This window comes from Moschus berezovskii, chromosome 27 (genome assembly GCF_049115385.1).
Source record: "Moschus berezovskii isolate FMDL1 chromosome 27, NW_MosBer_1.0, whole genome shotgun sequence".
Lineage (NCBI taxonomy): Eukaryota > Metazoa > Chordata > Mammalia > Artiodactyla > Moschidae > Moschus > Moschus berezovskii.
Window position 1 is genome coordinate 14052154 of NC_142486.1, and position 24744 is coordinate 14076897.

The 24744-nt window shown below is 39.8% G+C and overlaps 1 protein-coding gene across 6 annotated transcripts in view; it reads right to left on the reverse strand.

Annotated features, from left to right (window-relative positions):
- The window catches only part of RABGEF1 (RAB guanine nucleotide exchange factor 1), a 50027-nt gene that overhangs the window by 12402 nt on the left and 12881 nt on the right, over positions 1–24744 (reverse strand). For 2 of the 6 annotated variants that reach the window (XM_055409971.2, XM_055409973.2), the window contains exons 2-4: positions 12378–12566; positions 10142–10308; positions 4960–5129 (exon numbers count right to left, since the gene is read on the reverse strand). In XM_055409971.2, the coding sequence (XP_055265946.1) occupies positions 4960–5129; positions 10142–10308; positions 12378–12556 (516 nt within the window). In that variant the 5' untranslated portion in view covers positions 12557–12566. Of the gene's footprint in view, positions 1–4959; positions 5130–10141; positions 10309–12377; positions 12567–22637; positions 22659–24744 lie in introns of those variants that run through there. The other 4 variants (XM_055409974.2, XM_055409972.2, XM_055409968.2 and 1 more) reach the window with 4 other exon arrangements.

Below are 24744 nucleotides of genomic sequence, written 5' to 3' on the forward strand. Positions count from 1 at the left end.
AGGTTCATATCAAACACAGACCTTAAATAATCTGCACACAAACTTCCCTGTCTTCTTCAGCAGCAATAAGTAAAAAGCAATCCTGTTCCCCCTTGTTTTTCTAATTCTCAAATAATTTGCTACTGAGAAACTGAATTTATTTCTGGAATCCCTGGTTTATTTCACCATTCTCTCTCTTTTCTTTCTATATATGAAAATCATATCTAGTTGTGGTAACTTTCATTTTAGTATATTCTGAAATGTCCGCTATATTTAGAAACTTCCCCTCCCAAACTCCTGCTACCTTCTTTTACTAGAATAAACAATGTAACATTGTAATTTAATATTTTAAGTGTTCATACTGACCTGAAAGGTATTTGTAAATTTATCTTTTTGGTTTCCTCAGCTAGATCCAAGATATCTGTACTTCCTCAGCTAAATCCAAGATAAAATCCGGAAACAGTCTTTTAATTCTTTGAATAAACCTCTTTCTATATTAAGTTATCATTTAATATTTAATCTTTACATTGCTATTATCTTTAAAAACTGCTCTTTTTAAAAAGTCTGCTAGGCTCTCTAGCTTTCTATCTCTGGCATCTTGTACTGTAACTGAATTTTGTGGATTTATCTCACCATGCTGCTAAATTTATCTCTATTGGTATTCTGTTTTTTCTCAGATTTTCCGGTAAGATTATTTCCCCCCAATTTCCAGAAAATCATATTTCTATTCATTCTGAAAACATTTATTACATGGCTAATAGAATTCTAGCCACTATACCAGGCAATTAAATAAAAAATAATAACATTCTCAGAGGGCATTCAGATTGAACAGGAAGACTGAATGCAAATAATTCAGTACTTTCTGCAATGGATTATCTCCTTAGGTAGCTTAGAGGAAGAGACAGACAATAAACTAATCTATAATATATAACATGGCTAACTTTCATTCGCATCAAATCTTAACAGTAAGAACACATTTCATTCTTAAGACTATTACCAGTACTCACTCCTAACTAGAAACTATGGCCTCCTTTTAAAGGCCTAAATGGCCTGTTTTATAGGTGGCAATGGATCACCTAATTCCTCCTGCAGCTCCACACAATCACTGTAATTTTGTTACAGTTCAGAAAACTCCATTTTCTATTTCTATTGCACAGATTTACACTTTCAGTTCAGTTCAGTTCAGTCGCTCAGTCGTGTCCGACTCTTTGCGACCCCGTGAATCACAGCACGCCAAGCCTCCCTGTCCATCACCAACTCCCAGAGTTCACGCAAACTCATGTCCATCGAGTCGGTGATGCCATCCAGCCATCTCATTTTCTGTCGTCCCCGTCTCCTCCCGCCCCCAACCTTTCCCAGCATCAGAGTCTTTTCCAGTGAGTCAACTTGTTGCATGAGGTGGCCAAAGTATTGCAGTTTCAGCTTTAGCATCAGTCCTTCCAATGAACACCCAGGATTGATCTCCTTTAGAATGGACTGGTTGGATCTCCTTACAGTCCAAGGGACTCTCAAGAGTCTTCTCCAGCACCAGAGTTCAAAAGCATCAATTCTTCGGCGATCAGCTTTCTTCACAGTCCAACTCTCACATCCATACATGACCACTGGAAAAACCATAGCCTTGACTAGACGGACCTTAATATACTATCTAGGTTGGTCATAACTTTAGCAGTGTTTATTTTGCAATGTGAACTAACCTGCCACTCTGTTTTCTTATCCTGCCTTAGATTCTTCAGAGGACTTACCACAGTTGTATATTATAAATTAGTTTATTGCCTATCTCCTGCACTAAAATGTCAGTTCCCTGAGGGTACTATTTACTTTCACGTCCTTGGAGGCTACAACAGAGCCAGGCATAGAAAGAAAGAATGCAAGGGGACATGCCTATGGCTGATTCATGCTGATATAAGGCAGAAACCAACACAATATTGTAGAGCAATTATCCTCCAATTAAAAATAAATAAATTTTTTAAAAAAGAATGCAAGTGGCCATTTATTACTACTCTTTATACTATTGAAAAGACGCAGGGAAACAGTTCTATGTTGATCTCTCCTATTTCTGCATCTTGTGAGCAGACACTGGCAGCCTTTGTTCTGCACCCTTTTCCAGGATAGCTGTATAGTGGACAGGCCATGAAAACAGGCGTAGGGCCCCACTCAAGTGAAAAGGGTAGGCTGTTCACTAATATAATAAGGTTTCTTTCTGGAGCAAAAGTCAGGCAGGCTCACAGCCCTAAAAAGATCCTCTTCTTCAGACTAACTCACTGCCTGTACAGGGATTACCTGGTTGATACACTCGCCACTGCTAATGCTGTCATAAACTGAAACTGGCTTGTTTTTTCTGACCCAGGAAGCTTGTCTTCTGTCAGTATTCATGGAATTATGAAAGTGAAAGCATTAGTTGCTCAGTCATGTTCAACTCTGCGACCCCACTGACTACAACCCTCCAGGCTCCTCTGTTCATGGAATTCTGCAAGCAAGAATAATACTGGAGAGGATAGCCATTCCCTTCTCCAGGGGATCTTCCCAACCCAGGGATCAAACATGGGTCTCCTGTATTACAGGTGGATTCTTTACTATCTGAGCCACCAGGGAAGCCCATGAAACTATGGCAGGCTAACTTTTAACTTGCAAGTAGATTACATCTCAGATCCTTCAAAGTTCATCCCAAAGGAGCTAAGTGACATAACATCACATTTGTGCTGGTAAATTCTTTTAGGTTTTACAAAATTCCAAAAGGTTTTTCATAATTTTCTAAGAAAAAGCTACAGTCTAGCAGTGTAAATTACTTCTTTTCTTTAAGCATTCTTTAACCAATCCCTGGGATAGTCTTTTCTATAATGTCTGTGTAAAGTCATTTTATTTTTTCCCTAAAAAAAAAAAAAAAAATTTGTCTGGCTGAAGTCTTTCTTCCACCCCTAGCTTTCAAAATCTTTGACTATTTCCTTAATTACATTCTGTGTATTTTATCTTTCGAAACTAGATCTCCATGACCTATTTCCTAGATTAAGTTTCTTTTGTACTACAGCTAACTGTTTGATCTACTTAGGTTTTAACTTATATTTTAAAGTTCATATTTTTTGTATCTCTAGTCTCTGCTGCCTTCAATAATTTTCTTTTCCAGGAAACTAAACATATTAGGGCTTAAGTATGTCACCAAGCATGTAGTCCTCAGATTTTAAGATAATCCACCTTACGAGGGAATATACCCTGTGGTCATGAAGCCAGTTGATTTTTGTCAAATTCAATTACTGGCAACATGAAGGTGGTAAGAACTATCAAGGTACGAGAGTTCACTTCATCACTCTAAGGAAAAGCCAGTAGTAGTCACTTTTAGGAGCTACACAGTTACTAATGACAAACTACTCAAATGTGCTTTTCACAAACATTACAATGTAACTTTTCAGCAAGAGAAATGTTTAAACTTTTGCCTTTGCTTCAGTGAATGAAATGTGTAAGGGTTAAGTGTTCCAATAACTCATATTCTGAGACAGAAGGGAAAGCGCAGTTGGTGCACCAGGTAGCCAAATTCTGCAGAATTCCCAAAGATGTTCAGTTCAGTTCAGTCGCTCAGTCGTGTCCGACTCTTTGCGACCCCATGAATCACAGCACACCAGGCCTCCCTGTCCATCACCAACTCCCGGAGTTCACTCAAACTCATGTCCATCGAGTCGGTGATGCCATCCAGCCATCTCATTCTCTGTCGTCCCCATCTCCTCCCACCCCCAATCCCTCCTGGCATCAGACTCTTTTCCAGTGAGTCAACTAGTCGCATGAGGTGGCCAAGATGTTACATTCATTTAAAACACTCTGAGGGCAGCAGAGTTTGAGCACATACAATGTTATTCATTACACTCCAGGGGTCCAGTAGTGTCCTGTCAGTGGCTTCTGCAAGTAACTGACATTACTAAACATATAGTCTTAAAAATCAATGAACAGATTCCTAATAGAGTTCATTAATGCAATCGTACATTTAGCCATTGGTTACCTGAGTTTTCCAACAAGGTTTAGGAAAAGATCAAAAGTATTCACATATGAGTAAAGTGAACCAGGCTTTTCAAGCAGTATAACAGCTAGTTTTAAAAAAAATCTCTTTAAGCACTACTTTGTAATACTTCAGTGTGCGGGAATTATACAGGTGCTGAATTAAATTTTAGACTAAAGAGGTACATTTTGGGGATGAGGAAGCATTTTTTAAAACTCTCAATGCAGATACAAAGTATTTCCTAATAAAGATAAAATGGCTGAAAAAAATTTTAATGCAATTCTGAAAATACTTAATTTTTCTAGACTTGGCCTGTATGTGGAAAAAAGGTTGCTCATCACTGGCATACTCTAGGACTGGAGAAAACAGGAACGAAGACGAAAAAGGTGTGGGCAAGAGTGGTTCACTGTTGAAACTATGGGTTAGAAATTATAGGTTAACGACACATATGAAGAGGACACAAGCTGTTATCCAAGTGACCCTGGATAAGTCACTCATCCTCTCTGGCTCTCAACTTCCCTACCTGTACAATAAATGAACAGAAGTTGCTAAGGTCCTTTTCAATGTCTAAATTTTAGCTTTCACTTCTCTACCTGAGCAAGGACAGGAAAATTAAAAATCAAAATACAAAACCAAACCAAAAAAAAAAAAAAATCCTAAATGATTACTCTCGGTCTAATGATTATTACTTAAGAGTTCAAGGTCTACTATGGTCCTCTTGGCAGCTTGCTACTTATAAGGTGACAAGTTAGGAAGGCTTATTACTAAAGGACACAGTATAAGTGGCTTTGATGCCAGACTTTCCACATGAAGATGATCCAAATACCATTGAGTTGCAGTGGAAAAGTAATAGCCTTAGAGTCATGTTTAACTTGGTTCAGTGACAACATATCTGGATCTTTATTTTCTCAGTTGGAAAATGACAAAGTTTCACTAGATTCTCTCGAAGACCTTTCCTAAAACCAAAACTCTACGTTTCTAGGTGGTTCTCAACCTACCCTTTTGTAATGCATTGCTTCCAAAAACAGCTTGGTCTGCTTATAGATTTCTTGGCCTGTCTTGTGGAAGGTCTTGAGAAATTCTATGAACTCTTTAGACACTCTATCCGTTTCAATGCTGGTTTGCCGGTTTATGGAAGGACTGGGAGCTTTTGCTTCCTGAATTTCTGCTGGGAAAATTAAACATAGTAAGTTTCATTACACAGAAGATCCATGCATGGAATTACTTTAAGTATCTAACTTAAGATTATTTAAATTACGCTAAATCAAAGTTAAACTTGAATTTAAGTTATTTTATGTTTAAATATTTGGATTCTCCTTGTTTGTTTAATCGCTAAGTAGTGTCTGACTCCTTTGCAACCCCATGAACTGTAGCCCACCAGGCTCCTCTGTCCCTGGGATTTCCCAGGCAAGTATACTGGAGTGGGTTGCCATTTCCTTCTCCAGGGGATCTTCCCAACCCAGGAATCAAACCCCTGTCTCTGCATTGCAGGCAGATTCTTTACCTCTGAGCCACCAGGGAAGACCATGCACCTAGTAACACAGTTTTAAAACACATGAAACATAAACTAAAGAGAAGAAATTTTAAAATCCATAATTTTAATAGGAGAGTTCAATGCTCCTCTCTTGGTAATCAATATTATAGGTAATACAAAAAAGTCAGTAAGGACAGAATACCTGAACAATGCTATCAGACAACTTGAATTAACTGATATTTATAGAACACTCCATCCAACAAAAACAGAATACACATGCAATCTGACAAACTAACAGTGGTAATAGTTTACACACAGCAAATGTTTATGTGCTAAGTACTTTTCCGATGCTTTGTCGTGTAATCCTCACAACTCCACAAGCTAAGGCTTGAGAACATTAATTAACTTGAATGATGCTGCAGCTATTTAAGTGGTACAAGCTGGACTCTGAGCCTTAACTCTGCAGCCTGAGCTCTTTACTATGCAGTATCTGCCTCAGCATGCAGAGTGGACTGAGGACTCCTTCCAGGAACACCGTGCCCTAAGACTCTGTGGATCTGTAAGCCAGCCAAGGGTAGGGAAACTCGAACCATCTCTTTCATTGCCTTACTTGTGCACACTCTCTCCCATCAACAAATACTATTTTCCAAAAACAGATGATTCTGATTTTTAAAAAATATTCTTTCAAAATGCTAATGAAAGTAAAGATGCTCTGTATGATACTATAATGGTACATACATATCATTATACATTTTTCCAAATCAACCGAATGTACAATGCCAAGAATGAATTCTTATGTAAACTACATACTTCTGAAAATCATGTGTCAATGTAGGTTCAGCAACTGTAACACAAATGGACCACTCTGGTGGGGGATGTTGACACTGGAGGAGACTGTGCACGTGTGGAGGCACAGCACATATGGGAAATCTCTGTATCATCCTTTCAATTTTATGTGAACCTAAAACTACTTTAAAAAAACTTAAAAGAATCAAAAAGATGAACTGCATTCCCTAGTTATGAATTAGTATGTGCATGCATGCTAAGCCACTTCAGTTGTGTCTGACTCTTTGTGACCCTATGGATCACAGCTTACCAGACTCCTCTGTCCATGGAATTCTCCCAAAGAATCCCTTTCTACCCATTATCTAGATTCACAAAATTTTAACATTTTGCTCCAGGTCTGTGTGCAATTTTTTCTAAATTTTTTCAGAGTAGATGGTATGTATCATGCTCTTTATCCCTTAGTTTGAGTATTTCTTAGCAACAAGGATATTCTGTTGCTAACGATAGTTACTGAAAAGTAAGCTTTTTTTTTTTTTAAACACAGGATCAAACTGAGGGTCACACATTTATTTAGTGGTCATACAGTCTCCTCTAACCTGGAAATGTGTCTTTGTTTTTCATGACACTGACAATTTTGAAGAATACGAGCCAGTTATTTTTACTGAATGTACCTCAATTTGTGTTTCTCTACTGCTGCCTGACTAGATGTCAGGTTATACATTTTCAGCTTAAATATTGCACAACTGATGTTGTGTTCTTCTCAAATTATCATATCCAGAGGCACAGAAGGTCCATTTCCCACATTGTAATATAGCTATCATTTTTCTACTTGTAATCAGTAAATAAGTTGTGGGAGTTAACCTGAGTCATGGTTCACAACTTGTTCCTCAGGAAACTCCCTCCTCTCACCCTAGATTCAGCATCCACTGGTGAAACCTGTCTGAACCAGTTCCTACCAGGTAACTATAAAATGGTGATTTTCTCTATCACTCCTATGTTTGTTAGTCAACACTCTATGGTAAGCAAAAGTTTTCTTCACTTCTTTATCTATTTTATTAGTTGGATGGACTAATGGATTATTGTTTTATTCATCTGCAGTCCATTTATTGTCTTTATTTGTTTTGATACCCAAATGTGGTCAGTAGGAACCCATTCAAGCTGACTGGGTGTTTGACATGTCCCCAACATTTCTGAGGGGCCCTCCTTCCCCAGCTCCAGTTCCAGAATCAGTCAATTCTCCAAGGAACCCGAATTCACTTCAGTGTAAGATAGTATTTAGAATCTAAGGTCTGAGTAGAAAGAGTGACATCTTAATTCTAAAAAAAAAAAAAAGACAGAATTCCTTAATCCCTTCTTAGAGCGTAACTTTTAGATTATTTGTAAAAGATGAACACAAGATTCTACTCAGGGTGACATCTATTTGAGCTCTAAAGAAAAAGAGCAATTGAGAATGTATGAGCAAGTATTTCAACTTGGCTGACCCACTGTGATTTACTCTAAACCACAGCTCACTCAACCCTGCTTTAGAGATTAAAAAACTGAAAGTAAATTCTCTGAGTCTTTACGGTCAAGCTGTCCCATTAATCTTCTCTGAAAACACAGCCAACTCTAACAGGAAGTTAAAATATTTTTCAAATCCCTTAGAAGGTTATTTGTGTTCTATGTACCACCAACCTGCCCTGGCTTAAGAGCTTTCTTTCATACCACCAACAGAAGCAAGCAAAATATCAAGAGAAAGGACAGCTTGTATTAACAAAGTAAAATAAAGAACATAGAACATAAAAGGCCTATTGTAGTCTAGACTCAATAAATGAAAACTGCATTTAGTATAGGCGAACTTCATCCACATGCAAAGGCCAAAAAAATAATCACCCTGAAATGCAGAGTTCATTTGGCAGAGTTACATAAGCAATCTGTGAAACAAAGATCCAATAGCATCTTCTTTTCTAATACACACACATCAATTTTTTTCCCAACACCCTGAAGTCTTTCTCACCACATGCTTTCTAAAGACATAATACAGCTAAAAAAAAAAAAAAAATCTATCATTCTAAAGAAATTTAAAAAGTTAAGAATTATTTCACATGAAAGTTTTTAAGATTAAAAGTCACTTGAAATTTTTCTTTTAAAGTACAAATCTTCTTTCCATAATACAATGTATACTGTATAGAAGCTCCTAGGACATGATTTTTAAAAGTGCCAAGTACAGTCATAAATGTGTGTGACTATTATGCAGTTATCTATCTACAAAGATACAGACACAGATATAGTTATAGGTGAACACATACATATTTGAGGTCAAGGGATATAAGGGGAAAAAAGCTTAACCAGGACTTAGGAGACCTGAGCTCTAATATTAGCAACTCATTATATGACCTTGGGTAAATCAGTTCACCTATGGGCTTTCATACTGTCATCTGTAAAATGTGACAGTTAGAGCTGATGATTTTATAATTCTTTACTATTTCACTTGTCATATATCGTTTCATCAGACATCTATAAATGCATAAGGTTAATCAGACTTCCCCAAAGCAGGAAATAGAATGCAAACTAAACAGGAATGAATGGCTTTGATCAATACCTCTGACCTCCTTATCAGAAGAGATTATTCTATAAAAAAAACAAACATGCATTTTAAAATAGCTAGCACTTATTGGAGACTTACTATGTGTGTCAGGTACTGAGCTAAAACTCTGTACACACATCAGCTCATTTACTCCTCAAGACATGCCAATGATAGGTATTACTATCCCTCAGAATAGACAGGGCTTAAAGAGATTAGCCTGCGTAAGGTCACACAGCTAGCAAACTGCAAAGCTGATACTCAAACCAGAGTGACTTCAAAGTATACACTTTTAATCACCGTACTACACTACCTCCTCATAAATAAATCATGAACCAAATACATTCTTATCAAACACATTTAATCTGTAATAGGTATTGATTATTCCCCTTCTTACTGCTGTAGAGAAAACTGCTGACAGAGGGCCAAGCAAGAACAATTCCAAATGGATCATGTGAATGAAAAGATGGCTTAAAGGTTTGCCTTTATTAAAGAGAGGTGCTGTATTTTTGGATAAACAATCGTTCCTTCTAATAAACAACAAAAAAAAATCGTCATTAAATCCAAAAGATCAGCACAGATCTTTAGCTGTGATACTATTATTTCCCTTCCTGCAGCCAGACCAAAAACATAACAAAAATTACCCCAGGCTGGGGTGGAGGGAGTGGAGGGAAGTGTCCAAGAGAACAGCTCTCTGACAGCATCAGTGTTGCTTACCAACACAGAGGTGGAGAGACTAAGGTCTAAAAAGAGACATTCTTTCTTGCTTCCTGCTAGGTCATTTCAACTAGCTTATTAGCTCACTGGTAGAACAAGTGTGACTTTAGCAAGAATTTTCCTGCTGGTTATAATGTGGAATTTCAAGCAGTAGGATGAAAAAGGTCAAGTACATACAAAAGTGAGCCTTTCCTACATGTTCTCTAAATAGTATTTCCTATCTAGACACAAGCTGCCTCTCAAGCTTTCAGAAAACTTCTCTTTTAGATAACTTTAAGATAACTTGAAACAGTCATTTCTGATAAGGTATGGATAGTGAGGATATTAAACAAAGGAGAGTACACCAATATTAAAAAATTGAAGGCACAAAAAATAAAACATCCAAGCAGAGACAAGGGGTATAAATTTTATAAACAAAACTATATGTTTCAACTATTTTTATTCCTCTGATAAAGTAAAACTGTTTTATTAAACACAATGTCCTCCAACCAATGAGATTTCATTTGCCATCTGCACCTCCAACCCAACATCTCAAGTTTGCGTTGATATCTCTGAATGCTTACAGAAATTACAAAGCTGAGCCCACACACATTCTGTGTCTCATTGGGCACAAAAGGAAAAAGAGAATCAGAAAAATTACCCTTCTTTGCTCCAACCCTGGATGAAGCACTGAAGAATTTCTTCACTGTGGTAACCTTTCGGGTCTTCTCATTGGTTTTCTTCTCTTCAAACTTGGAAAATGTGAGGGACTGGGCCCCTTGGCTGCTCTGACTGCTGGCAAAGGCCTCTTCTTCCTCCCGCTGCAGTCTGTAATTCAAGAAGAGATCAAGAGTAACCCTGATATTCTCCAAGTTTTCCTTGCATCTACAGGTAATAACTCGATGAATTGGGGAGCTAAAACGTTCAGAATTAGAAGTTAAATACGAAAGAGGTCTGAGGTCTCTGATAACAAACTATCCTATGTGCCACTACAAACTTCAAAAGGGACTTTCTCTGTGGATCAAGTTCATTCAGCAGTTTTACTAGGATCATACAAAGAAATAAAGTCTAGTCCTCTTCTCTGACAACCTCAAGGGCGGAAGAGAGAAAGAGCTAAGTCAATAACTACCACATAATGTGACAGCACCTATAATAGACAGCAAAACCCTAGTGCTATGGGAATACAGGGGGGAAAAACCTAAATCTGCTGAAAGAGTCCAAGAAGGTTTTTGCTTTAAATTTATTTTATTATTTTTGGCTGTGCCAGGTCTTTCTTACTATGTGCAGGCTTTCTTTAGTTGCAGCAAGCAGGGACTACTCTCCAGTTGTAGTACAAGGGCTTTTCACTGCAGTGGTTTCTCTTTTTACAGAGCATGCGCTCCAGGGCATAGGCTTCAACAGCCAGGGTACACAGGGTTAGATGCTCCACTGCATGTGAAATCTTCCCAGATGAGGGATTGAACCCGCATCCCCTGCACTGGCAGATGGATTCTTAACCACTGGACCACCAGGGAAGTCGCAAGAAAGTTTTTATCATGGTGATATTCAGGCCAGTCTTAGAAGGATCAAGAGGATTCCGCCAAGTGAAAGAGCATTCCAGAAAGAAGGTACTATTACAAATGGGAAGGATGTGACTTGTGTGGAGGACCAAGTTCACTCAATGTAGTCAGATCACTGATGATGTGATGGACTCTGATATTGGACATACAGACAGGCGCCAGGTGGTAAGAAACCTTGACCGCCAAGTCTGCTATAATCCTGGACTTCATCATGTGGTGGGAAATCAAGAAAGACTATAATCCAATACCATTATCTGACCTGTGCTTTAAACATAATATAGGCAGCTGTGTGACACCTGGAGGGGCAGACAGACTAGGGACAGAGACAGTAATTAAGAACAAGAGTACACAGATTTAAGAGAGAGAAATAAGAACCTGGAAATAGGAGAGGATGGAATTCAAAAGACCTCTCTGAGCTGCAATAAGCAGAACATGCTCAGTTAGTTGTAACCAGTGTGTGGGAGGTGAAGGAGAAATTAAGAGTGACTGATGTCTTTTAGTCAACTGAGTAAAGAATGATGTCATTAACTGGACACAAGAGGAGGGATAGGAGGAAGTGCTGGGAGTGGGGATTAGAGTAAATAAAAGCAAGAAATCTGGCCTTGGACCAGCTGAATTTGAGGTATTTATAATAAATCTCAAAAGTTATCCATAGAACTACGATTCTCAAAGTGTGATTCCCCAGATAGCAGCGTCAGCGTCACCTGGGAACAATCTAAAACTACAAAACCTGGTGGTCCAGTGGCGTTATTCGGGTCACACAGAGTTGGACACGACTGAAGTGACTTAGCAGCAGCAGCAGCATGCTCACTAGACATTCTATGTTTTAATTTTTATCATGGTCATTTTCCTGGATAATACTAACAAATGTCATTTTTTAAGGAAAAGTTAAATTTCTGTACTTTCAGGACCATGGATACAAATCAACAGGTTTCTACTACTGCGTGCTCATCACTGTGCCAGATGATATGCTGGGTATATTAAGAGAATGAGGAAAATAATGCTTGATGAAAGTCATAAGCCAAGCCCTGAGCACTCATATCTATGACCTCATTTAATCTTCACCATAAAGTATGCTTATCTTCATTCAAAGGAGCTTACTGTCTATGTCAGAGAACTAAGACTTAACTCATCCCAAACACAAAACAAATAAAAGTTAAGACAAAGTGAATAAATCACTGAAAGCTATTTGTTAAGTGGTGAACGAAACAAAATATCCATTTCTCTTAAAATTAAGCTGACTTGCTGATAGCTCAAAACAGAACAGAAAAATGTATTCCGCCAAGCTGCGTATCCAGTTACACCATTGTCTAAACACCCCAAATCAAGTCCTTTTACCGCTCTGCCAGTTCCCAATCCTCCTGAATCTGCTTCTGCCTGGCTTTGTGGTACTCCTCCCTCCAGCACTTGGAGCAGAAACCCTGCCAAGCAGGGTTGCCGTAGTAACCACATCCTTTCTTGCATAGGAGCTCCGATTGATCCACATGAATTCCTCGGCGTTCAGACTTAAGGCTCATCTTCCTCCTGCTAATCAAAGAGCAAACAAGAAAGTGTTGTTGAAAATGAATTCACTACCATTCTGCTCACAGCAAAGCAAATGAGAAAAAAAATGAATGAGTTTATCAACTTCATGCTATAAGAGAAGGAAGGGGAGGAAGAGGGGAAAAGAAGGTTTCAATATGGCAAATTCCTGTCATACTAAAGAACAAACTTCTTATTCCTGCCCAATAATAAAACATACTTTAAGAAAGGACTGAATGGATTAAATACCTAAATGTAAGACATGAAACTATATAACCCCTAGAACAAAATATAGGGGAAAACTTCACAACATTGGATTTGGTGACAATTTCTTGGAATATGACACCAAAAGCATAAGAAACAAGAGCAAAAACAGACAAATGGGACTACATCAAACTTAAAAACTTCTCCACAGAAAAGGAATCAACAGAGTGAAAAGGCAACCTATGGAATTGGGTGAAATATTTGCAAACCATTTATCTGATAAGAGCTTAATATTCAGAATATGTAAAGAACTAAAACTCAACAACAATAAAAATCTAACTAAAAATCAGCAAAGGCCGTGAATAGACAATTTCCCAAAGAAGACATGTGTGTTAGAGTTAGTTGCTCAGTCGTGTCCACCTTTTTGCGGCCCCATGGACTGTAGCCAACCAGGCTCCTCTGTCCATAGAATTCTCCAGGCAAGAATACTGGAGTGGGCTGTCATTTCCTTCTCTGGGGGATCTTCCTGACCCAGGGATCGAACCTGGGTCTCCTGCATTGCAGGCAGATTCTTGGCCATCTGAGCCATGAAGAATACAAACAGCCAACTAACATGTGAAAAGATGTTTAACATCACTAATTATTAGGTAAATGCAAACCCAAACCACAATGACATATCACCACATGCCTGTCAGAATGGCTATCATCAGAAAGAACACAAACAACAAGTACAAGTGTTGACAAGCACGTAAAGAAATTGGAACCCTTGTATACATTTGGTGGGAAGGGAAAATGGCACAGTCACTGTGGAAAACAGTATCGAGGGTCCTCAAAAAATTAGAAATAAAATTATCATATGATCCAGCAATCTCACTTCTGGGTATATTCCCCAAAGAACTGAAAACAGGATCTTGAAGAGATACCTGCACGCTCATGCTCACTGAGCATTATTCACAGTAGCCAAGAGCTGGAAGCAATCTAAATATCCATCAAGGATGAATGAATAAACACAGGATGAATGGGTGAAGAAAATGTGGTACACACAATGGACCATTACTCAGCCTCCAAAAGGAAAGACGTTCTGTCACATGCTACAACATGGATAAAGTCTGAGGACATTATGTCAAGTAGAATTAGTCAATCACAAAAAGACCAATCAAAGACATGATTCCACCTACATGAGGAATCTAAGTAAGTCAAACTCTTCAAACCAGAAAGTAGAATGATTGTTGCCAGGGGCTAGGGGAAGGGAGGCAAAGAGAAGTTGCCGTTCAATGGAAGAGACTTCCAGTTTTGCCAGACAAAAAGGTTCTAGAGATCTGTTGCACAAGGTACACAGTTAACACTTCTGTATTATACACTTTGAAAATGGTTAAGATGGGGCTTCCCTGGTAGCACAGTGATAAAGAATCTGCTTGCCAATGCAGAGGATATGGGTTCGATCCCTGGTCCAGGAAGATCCCACATGCGGCGGGACAGCTAAGCCCAACTACTACAACTACTGAAGCCCGCGCTCCCTATAGCCCAAGCTTTGCAACAAGAGAAACCACTGCAGTGAGAAGCCCACGCACCACAACTAGGGAGGAATGCACTAAGCATTACTTCTGAGGATTCTAAAGGCAAAAGGGTGGAGGAGATTTAAGGAAAAAGACCAGAACTCACTGTATCACTGAACCCCCGTTCAGGTTACCCTTTATCCCGTCCAGTATCACCAAGTCAACCCAGAAATGAACGCCAGGGCACAGAGAGAGCTCCTTTAGTCCTGGCTCAAAGAATGAGAACAGGAACTCCTAACACTGAGAGGAAATACGAAAATCCCTCCATTTTCTTGTCTTTTCCCCCTTCTCTTGAGCCACTGGCAATCATATGATGTCTACAGAAGCAACTGGAATGAGAAACTGCAGGAGCTACCCTCTGAGCAAGGGGAACTACCCATTTCTCCCTCTCTCAAGTCTCCCAGACAGTGATGGGAGTACAAGACAGAGCAGGGTAACTACTTCCACAGCTTTCCACCCAGAAGAGAGAAGATAAGCCCTGAGGGAACTTAAAAAATACAGGAGGAATCACTGAGAATTCAAGAAAGCAAGCTGTGAACACCCTAGCCCATGCATGCACGCATAGGTCTGATGCTATTCAGAACCAAAGACTAAAACTCATACTAATAGAGACCACTGCACAGGTTTCAGACTGGCACGCACCAGGAAACAGGCTGAAATAGCACTGTGAAGCCTCTGGAAAATGAACTGACAAGGGAACCACAGCTCATAGAAGTAGGGTTGGAACCAGCAGCCTGAACTTGTCAGCAAAACTAAAAACTTTTGCTCTGCAAATGACACTGCTAGAAAAATGAAAATACAAACTACAGACTGGGAGAAAATACTGGCAAATCATATATCTGGCAAAGGACTTGCACCCAGGATATGTGTAATTCTCAAAACTCAACAGAAAGGAAAACCATCTGATTTTTTTTAAATGGGCAAAAAAAGACTTGAACAGACTTATTCAAAGAAGATAAACACATAGGAGATGATTCTCCATGGTTTCTCACATTTCTGAAAAAGGGGCCTTTGTAATTAAGACTATCTCTTCAAGAAGGTTTGCATATCTAACATTCTCAGAAGGAAGCAATCTCTGCTTCCCTTCAGAGCAGAAGACAAGTTTGTCTATTGTCAAGTAAAATAGAATATTACCCTCCAGGTGGCTTGGTAAAAAAAGCCAGGTGGCTTGGTTTGCTGCCCATTGTAAAGAATTTGAGTTCCTTAAGCAGACTGGTTCCAAATAGGAAAAGGAGTATGTCAAGGCTGTATATTGTCACCCTGCTTATTTAACTTATACGCAGAGTACATCATGAGGAACGCTGGGCTGGAAGAAGCACAAGCTGGAATCAAGACTGTCGGGAGAACTATCAATAACCTCAGATATATAGATGACACCACCCTTATGGCAGAAAGTGAAGAGGAACTAAAAAGCCTCTTGATGAAAGTGAAAGAGGAGAGTGAAAAAGTTGGCTTAAAGCTCAACATTCAGAAAACTAAGATCATGGCATCTGGTCCCATCACTTCATGGGACATAGATGGAGACAGTGAAAACAGTGTCAGACTTTATTTTTTTGGGCTCTAAAATCACTGCAGATGGTGACTGCAGCCATGAAATTAAAAGACGCTTACTCCTTGGAAGGAAAGTTATGACCAACATATTAAAAAGCAGAGATATTACTTTGCCAACAAAGGTCTGTCTAGTCAAGGCTATGATTTTTCCAGTGGTCATGTATGGATGTGAGAGTTGGACTGTGAAGAAAGCTGATCACTGAAGAATTGATGCTTTTGAACTGTGGTATTGGAGAAGACTATTGAGAGTCCCTTGCACTGCAAGGAGATACAACCAGTCCATCCTAAGGGAGATCAGTCCTGGGTGTTCATTGGAAGGACTGATGCTGAAGCTGAAACTCCAATACTTTGGCCACCTCATGTGAAGAGTTGACTCATTGGAAAAGATCCTGATGCTGGGAGGGACTGGGGGCAGGAGGAGAGGGGGACGACAGAGAATGAGATGGCTGGATGGCATCACTGACTCGATGGACATGAGTTTGAGTGAACTCCGGGAGTTGGTGATGGATGGGGAGACCTGGCATGCTGCGATTCATGGGGTCGCAAAGAGTCGGACAGGACTGAGAGACTGAACTGAAGCCTAGGTTCCTTGGCTGTGACACCAGCCCCATGGGGCTTGGGACCAAAGGTAGCCCATGTGAGATGAAGCTTATTTATGTCCTGTGAATAATGAAGTCCTTTGTCTCCGACTCCAGAGTCTCATGACTTCTGCCAGCATCTATGAAACTGGCAGGCTAACTGATTACATTTCAGATGGTAAGAACCCATGTCAGTCACATCACCTTGACAACGTGGCAGCTAAGCACATCAAAAGTAGTTCAACATTATCATCCGTCAGAGAAATGCAAATTGAAACCACCATGAGACACCGAACACACCTACTAGAAAGGCTAAAATTAAGAACAATACCAAGTGGAAGCAAGGATGCAGAGCAACTAGAACCCTTCTCAGTTCAGTTTAGTTCAGTTCAGCCGCTCAGTCGTGTCCGACTCTTTGCGACCCCATAAATCACAGCACGCCAGGCCTCCCTGTCCATCACCAACTCCCGGAGTTCACTCAAACTCATGTCCATCGAGTCGGTGATGCCATCCAGCCATCTCACTCTCTGTCGTCCCCTTCTCCTCCCGCCCCCAATCTTTTCCAGCATCAGAGTCTTTTCCAGTGAGTCAACTCGTCGCATGAGGTGGCCAAAGTATTGGAGTTTCAGCTTTGGCATCAGTCCCTCCAATGAACACCCAGGATTGATCTCCCTTAGAATGAACTGGTTGGATCTCCTTGCAGTCCAAGGGACTCTCAAGAGTCTTCTCCAACACCACAGTTCAAAAGCATCAATTCTTCGGCGATCAGCTTTCTTCACAGTCCAACTCTCACATCCATACATGACCACTGGAAAAACCATAGCCCTGACTAGACAGACCTTTGTTGGCAAAGTATTGTCTCTGCTTTTTAATCCTGCTGCTGCTACTGCTGCTAAGTCACTTCAGTCGTGTCTGACCCTGTGTGACTCCATAGACGGAAGCCCACCAGGCTCCCCCGTCCCTGGGATTCTCCAGGCAAGAACACTGGAGTGGGTTGCCATTTCCTTCTCCAATATGTGAAAGTGAAAAGTGAAAGTGAAGTCGTTCAGTCGTGTCCGACCTTAGCGACCCCACGGACTGCAGCCTACCAGTCTCCTCTGTCCATGGGAGTTTCCAGGCAAGAGTACTGGAGTAGCTTGCCATTGCCTTCTAGTGGGATGCAATGGAAAGGATTTGGTAATTTCATTAAAAGTTAGATACACTTACCATACAACCCAGCAGTCCAGTTCCCAGTTACTTCCTCCAGAGAAATAAAACCGATTGATGTTCACTCAAAAATCTATACAATGTTTCTAGTGACAATATTTACGACCAGTTAAAAAATGGAAACAACCAAAATATCCTTCAGTAGATGAATGAATAAACAAACTGTGTGGTACATCCATGCAATGGAATGCTACTTAGAAAAAAAAAAGTAAGTGATGCTATACCAAACAACTTGGGATGAATTCCCAAATGCTTTATGCTGAGTGAATGAAGCCAGTTTAAAATATTTACGTACTGTATAATCAATGTGTTAGAAACTGATGTTAGGGTGGAAGTCTACAAATGAACAGCACAAAAAACTTTTTTAGAGGTAATAGAACTGTACTGAGATGTATTATGGAGGTGTTTACATAAATCTATACTTTTTGTCTGGCTTCCCAGGCAGCTCAGTGGTAAAGAAACCACCTGCCAATGGAATGAGCCACAGAAAAGGAGGTTAGATCCCTGGGTTGGGAAGATGCCCTGGAGAAGGAAATGGCAACCCACTCCAGTATTCTTGCCTGGGAAATCCCATGGACAGCAGAGCCTGGCAGGCTATAGTCCATGGGGTCCCAAGAATCAGACATGACTTGGCGACTAAACCATCACCACCACCAAGTTCAGACAGGATTTAATCGTACTTATTATTTAGTAAATGAGGCTGAGCTAGAAAGAAGGTTAACGAAGTCTAGTCAAGAGTCTAGACTGTTAAATTGAGAAACTTTAAAGACCATCTACTTTCTTCCATTATAATACAGATAAAGACATTGAGACTAAAAAGCTATAATCTGTTCGATCAAAAAGGTAGTAAGTGGCAGGAACATCACAAAAGCCTAAACTTGTACTACGTCCTGAGTTCCATCAAACTATTTTGAGAGCCTGAGCTAAACTCACCATCATCAGCCTGTGGTCCTTCAATTCCAAGGGAAGTAGGCAAAAAGAAATATCTACTTTTTTCCTTATACTGATTCAGTAAGCTTAAAAGTTTTTATACTACAAAGACAATAGCACAGCTGTCTGTTACTAATATGAACCTAACATAGGTGTCAGCAGCTTCCCTTTCCTTGGGGAAGTGTTCCCCAAATGTAAATCTCTAAATCTACAGGTTGCCATGTTTGTGTATGTGCAGCCCCCCTCCCCCCAAACTTCAGGGCCACGGCTGATGGAACCAGAGGTGGATACATGACCCAAAATGAAGTTCTGGAAATGAGACTGAGTCTGGACTGTTCTTTTGACGATGGAGAAGCTGAGGCAGGACCACCTTCCAACAAGCAGTCTGAGTGACAGGACAATCGGTCTGTAGACTGAAACAGATATACAACAAGAAGCAGAGAAAAGTGGTAGAATAAAAATATTCTCTAGGTCCTGAGGGGCTTCCATTTCTCAGTTCCAACCCTTTGCTAAGGTTTGGCTGCTTGCCTACCTTCAGATTCTGAAACATACCCCTTGATCCCTGACTGCTTTCCTTTTGCCAACTCCAGTACAGCCTATTTGCATCCAAAGACTTGCCCAAGTACTATGCTAGAGCTCAAAAAATCTAACTGTGAAGGCTACTTTGCATATACTAAGGGCTCAACAGATTAACATGAAAACAACAATAATAGCTATGAGTCTATGAAGACCAACTTGATGTATACATGAGAACATGGAGATCGGTCAAATATGCACTCAAATCCCAGCTCTGCAATGTGACTTTGGACAAATTAATATTTCTGAAACTTCCATTCATACCACTGTATCCAACTTCTGCTCCTACCACATTCTCTACCTTTTCACAAATCTAAGCCTCATAGGCCTTGTGCTCCCATGATGTTCACTCTGTTGTTAACCTGTGACTATGCTACCTCAGATGACCAAAAAAAAAAATACTTTTCTGCATAATTAAGATTACTAATCAGTTGACCTTAAGATAGAGATTATCCTGATTTTCTAGGTGTACCTAATATAAGCACATGAACCTTAAATCCAGAAGAGAACAGGAACCCAGAAGAGTCGAAACTATCTTGAAAAAGAATGTAGGAGGACATACATTATCAATTTCAAAACTTACTACAAATCCATGATAATCAAAACAGCATGGAACTGGCACAAGGACAGACATGTGGATCAATGGAATAGAACTGTGAGTCCAGAAATAAACCCACCAAACTATGTTCACAACTATCAAATGGAAGAGTCTTTTCAACAAATGATGCTGAGACATCACGCATATAGAATGAGGTCAGACCTTTGCCTTATACCATACACAGAAATTAAAAATTGATTAAAGAGCTAAATGCAGAGACTACCGTAGCTGAAACTCTGTGCTCCCAATGCAGGGGGCCCAGGTTCAATCCTCAGTCAGGGAACTAGATCCCGTGTGACACAAATTAGGGTTGGCATGTGCAAGAAAAGATCCCATATGCTGTAACAAAGACTGAAGATACCACATGCCACAATTAAGAACCAGTGTAGCCAAAATAAAGAAATAAATGAATAAATATAGTTTAAAAAAAGACCTAAATGCAAAAACTAAAACTATAAAAACTCTTGGGAAAAAGCACAGGTAAAATTTCATGATTTTAAATTTGGCAAAGATTCTTAGATGACACCAAAAGCATAAACAAAAGAAAAGACAGACAAATTGTACCTCATGAGAACTAAAAGCTTCTGTGCTTCCATGGACCCCATCAAGAGAGTGAAAAGACAACCCACAGAATGGGAGAAAATATCTGCAAATCACGAATCTGATAAAGAAAATGTATACAGAATATATAAGGAACTGTTACAACTCAATATTTTAAAAGATAAATACTCCAGTTATCAAAATGGGTAAAAGATCTGAATAGACACTTCTCCAAGGAAGACATACCAATGGTCAATAAGCACATTAAATGACTTCTGACATCATTAGTCATTAGGAAAATGAAAAACCACTTCACACTCAATTAGATGGCTAGTATTAAAAAGCGAGATAACAAATGCTGACAAATATGTGGAGAAACTGAAACATTCATACACTGCTGATTAAATGGTGCAGCTGCTTTTGGAAACCATCTGACAGTTTCTCAAACGATTTTAGTGAGAGTTACTGAGCAATTCCACTCCAAGGTATATGCCCAAGAGAAATGAAAACACATGTCCACATAAAAACCTGTATATGAATGTTTATATCAGCAATTCCCGTAATAGTCTAATGATGTTGAAAACAACCCAAATGTCCACCAACTGATAAATCGACAAAATGTAGTATATTCACACAATGAAGTATCAATATTACTCGGTCATAAAGAGTAATTAAGTACTGACACATACGACAACAGGACTAACCTTGAAAACATTTGCTAACTGAAAGAAGCCAGTCATAAAGAGACAACACATTATATGATCCCATTCGTATGAATGTTCAGAACAGGGAAGTCTAGAGGGAAGGCAGAATAATGGTTGCTTTAGAACTCAAGGGGAGAGAGAGAGAAAATGAAATAAGGAGATAGCTAAAGGGCATGGAGTTTCTTTCTGAGGTGATGAAAATGGTCTAAAGTTGGTGTGGTCAAGGCTGCTTTTGAATTGTGCTCTTTAAATGGGTGAATCCTATGGTATGTGAACTATATTTCAAGAAAATTGCTTTTAAAGTATAAAGCAGAAGAGGAGGACAGAGAAGCCAAAGAGAGTCAAAGAACCCTTGTTTGCTTTGAAGAGAAATATAAGAAATGTGGGTGGCTTCTAGAAGCTGAGAGTGACCCCTGGCTGACAATCATAAAGGAAATGACAACCTCAGTCATAAAACTTTATTGAACTCAATTCTACCAACATTTGAGTATGCCTGGAAGCAGATTCTCCCCATAAACTCCAGATAAGAGCCAGATCAGATGACATCTTAAATTTGACCTTTGAAAGCCTTCACAGAGCACCAGCTGAGCTGGCCAGGAGTTCTGATTTACAGAACTTTGGGTGCTGTTTTAAGTTGCTAAGTTTGTGGTAATTCATTACGGCAACAACAGAAAGCTAATACAGGTCTTTCAAGTCCTCTCTTCTGGGGACCTTTGCAAGCGTGTTCTAATGCCTAGAAGCTGTGACTCTGTTCATAAGGTAATTTCCCTCTCATCAGTTAGGTCCCGCTTTCACTCTTTCTAAAGTAGTACCTACCCTAACCAACCCAAGCCTCACCTCCACCCTGGGCCCACAATTATTTCTCCATATCCTGTTTCTAACAAGGGACGGTAAGGAAAGGTATTCAGGAAGAGTTAACCAAGCAGGCCTGAGTTGCTCAAATCACGCACGTTCTCATTTTCAGAAGGGCTTGCTTGTGTGGCTGACTCTTGACCAGCTCCTGGGAACTGAGGTCTTAACAGCGCCCTTACAGACTAACTGATAAAGGTATTCTGTATGCTTGTAGTCTTGATCCACACTGTGCCAACCTGTCTAAACAGTCTGTGCAGACTGTGTGCACTGCACGGTGTGTACTGTGCGAGGGACGGTGAATACTGCTTTCCTTCTGGGGGTCAGTCATAAAGGTGCTTGTGCCTATGTGACCAGCCTCCAATAAAAACCCTGCAATCTTAGTCTTAAGTGAACTTCCCCAACAGAAAACTTCACACCTGGTGCTAGTTTGCTGCTGAGGGATTAAAAGCATCCTGTTAACTCCACTGGGAGACACCTGTTGGAAGCTCATGTCTGGTATCCTCAAATTCTGCTCAATGCGCTGTTCTCCATCGATCCCGTTTCACTGGATCCTTTCACTGTTAAAGCAGCCAGCGATACAGGCGTTCTCCAAGTCCTTCTGTGAATTGCAAGACCTGGGGAGGAGTCCTGGGGTCTACCCAGACAGATGTGACTGCAAAGGGGCAGCATAAGGGAGCTCTTAGTGCTAATAGTTCAGTATCTTGACCGTGGTGGTTAGAGGGATCTGCGTATGTGAGAAAATGGCACAGAACTGTAACACACACTGAAAGATGTCAACTTACTACAGCAGTGCTACATTGAGCCTCGTAAGACATCACCATCGGGGCAAACTAGACGAAAAGAATACAGGACCTCTCCGGGTTATTTCTGCAACTTCCTGCCAATCTGTAATTTCAAATTAAAACCTTTTTTAAAAAATAATTCCACTTAAAATCTATTAAATAAAAACACCTATGACTGAACAGGGAAGTCTGGCATGCTGCAGTCTGTGGGGTCACAAAGAGTCGGACACGACTGGGCAACTGAACAACATGATTGAACCAATGTGTATCAGACAGTTGTACATAGCACTCAGATCATTTCTGTTACTAAGTATGGAAAACAAGCAAGTGAGCCACCAAAAAGGACGTACATCCCATGATCAAAAGGTTATGGAGTGGTAATGAAGCTGTTCTGGTGGGCAAAGCAGGTACAGTCAGCACACCCAGGTTAGATTAGACATCAGAGCTACAGAGACACCATACCCTCTTCGGCTAGGGAGAAATACAGGGGATCAATTCTGAGACAATTCTGTCTTCCCAGACGGGCCACAACCCAGAGGTGAGCCACCATCAGTACTGCACCCAGGAGGGAGGTCAGAGGGACCACACCCAGTTTCTGTTCGAGCTCTGCACATCGACAAGAAGACTTACTGGGCAACCTGGGCAGAGAAAACACGTATTTCAACTGGCCTACTCATACCAGGGAGGATGGAGTAAGAATGATCTCTACTGCTGAGAAGGCTGAGACTGCTGTGAATTCTGCCGCAGGGCTAGGATTCACTCTGGACTGAGTGCCCTGAAAAGGGCCAGAGGCGTACAAAGGCCACAGGGTTGTGTCTGTTCTTCCAGAAGGCTCTGCATGCACACCAGGTTCATTTCGTAAAACCAAACCAAAAAATACTCTGTAGATCTGAGTAGCTTCCCACTATCTTCCTTATGAGAGGCCTGCTTCCTTTTCTTAGGTTCAATGTCATGTCCTCACAGATCATTCCTCTGGGCAACGCACCTGGGATTTACAGAAAACATCCAAACAACTATACTAAAACAATAAACTATCCTTGAACCTCGTTAAGAAACAGAATTTAAAGTTAAGCTTTTTCCCTTAAATTTATTTTTTTTTCCTAGTTACAGAAGTAAAAGATGGTTACTCTAAAAAACCTAAGATATATACACCCATAGAAAATAAAGAAAACATTACTCCCAGACAGTCACTATGTTCTCATAGTGCTTTCTCTACTCATCATGACCTCATTTATTTATTCAACAAATATTTATATACTGATTTATACTATATGACAGGCACTTAGGATACAGAAGAAAAAATGTTTCAGTTCTCATAGCACTTACTGTCTAGAAAATGTGACTATATACCTAGAAGCCCTGAAAGAAGAAATTAAACACTATGAATGTTGAGGAATTAATTTTAAAATTACTAAATTTCATAAAAGAATTTTTATTTATATGAAAAAGCTACATATGTGTACATGAAATCTATGAAACTCTTATAATAACCTAACTACAAATTAGGAAATATAAAAAGAGATCTCATTCCCAATAGTATCAAAATGTAAAAACATCTAGGAACTATTTTAACAAGAAAATTAGGAACTTTCCCTGGAGGTGCAGTGGTTAAGACTCTGTGCTTTCACTGTGTGTGTGTTGGGAGGTAAGGGTGGGGAAGTCAATCCCTGGTTGAGGAACTAACATCCTGCATGCCGCACAGCTTGGTGTGTGTGTGTGTGGGCGTGTGTGTGTGTGTGTACATATATAATAAAAGTAATTACTCATCTGCATAAAAATACTGAGATATAAAGAACGCTTAAGCAATTGGCAAGACATACCAAGACACAGTATGAGAAAATTAAATATTTTATAAATGAGCAAATGTTTCCAAATTTTTAAGTTCTCTATAAATAACAATAAAATTCCAAAGACTCTTTTGAACTTGACATAATTATTCCATATTTGGGGACTTCCTTGACAGTTAGGACTCCACGTTTCCACTGTCCATTGCATGGGGCAAGCGACAAATCCTGGTCAGGGAACTAAGATTCTTCATACCAAATAACACAGTCAAAAAAAATTCCATTTTTTATCAGTAATAATACATAGGCAAGAATTTTTTAAA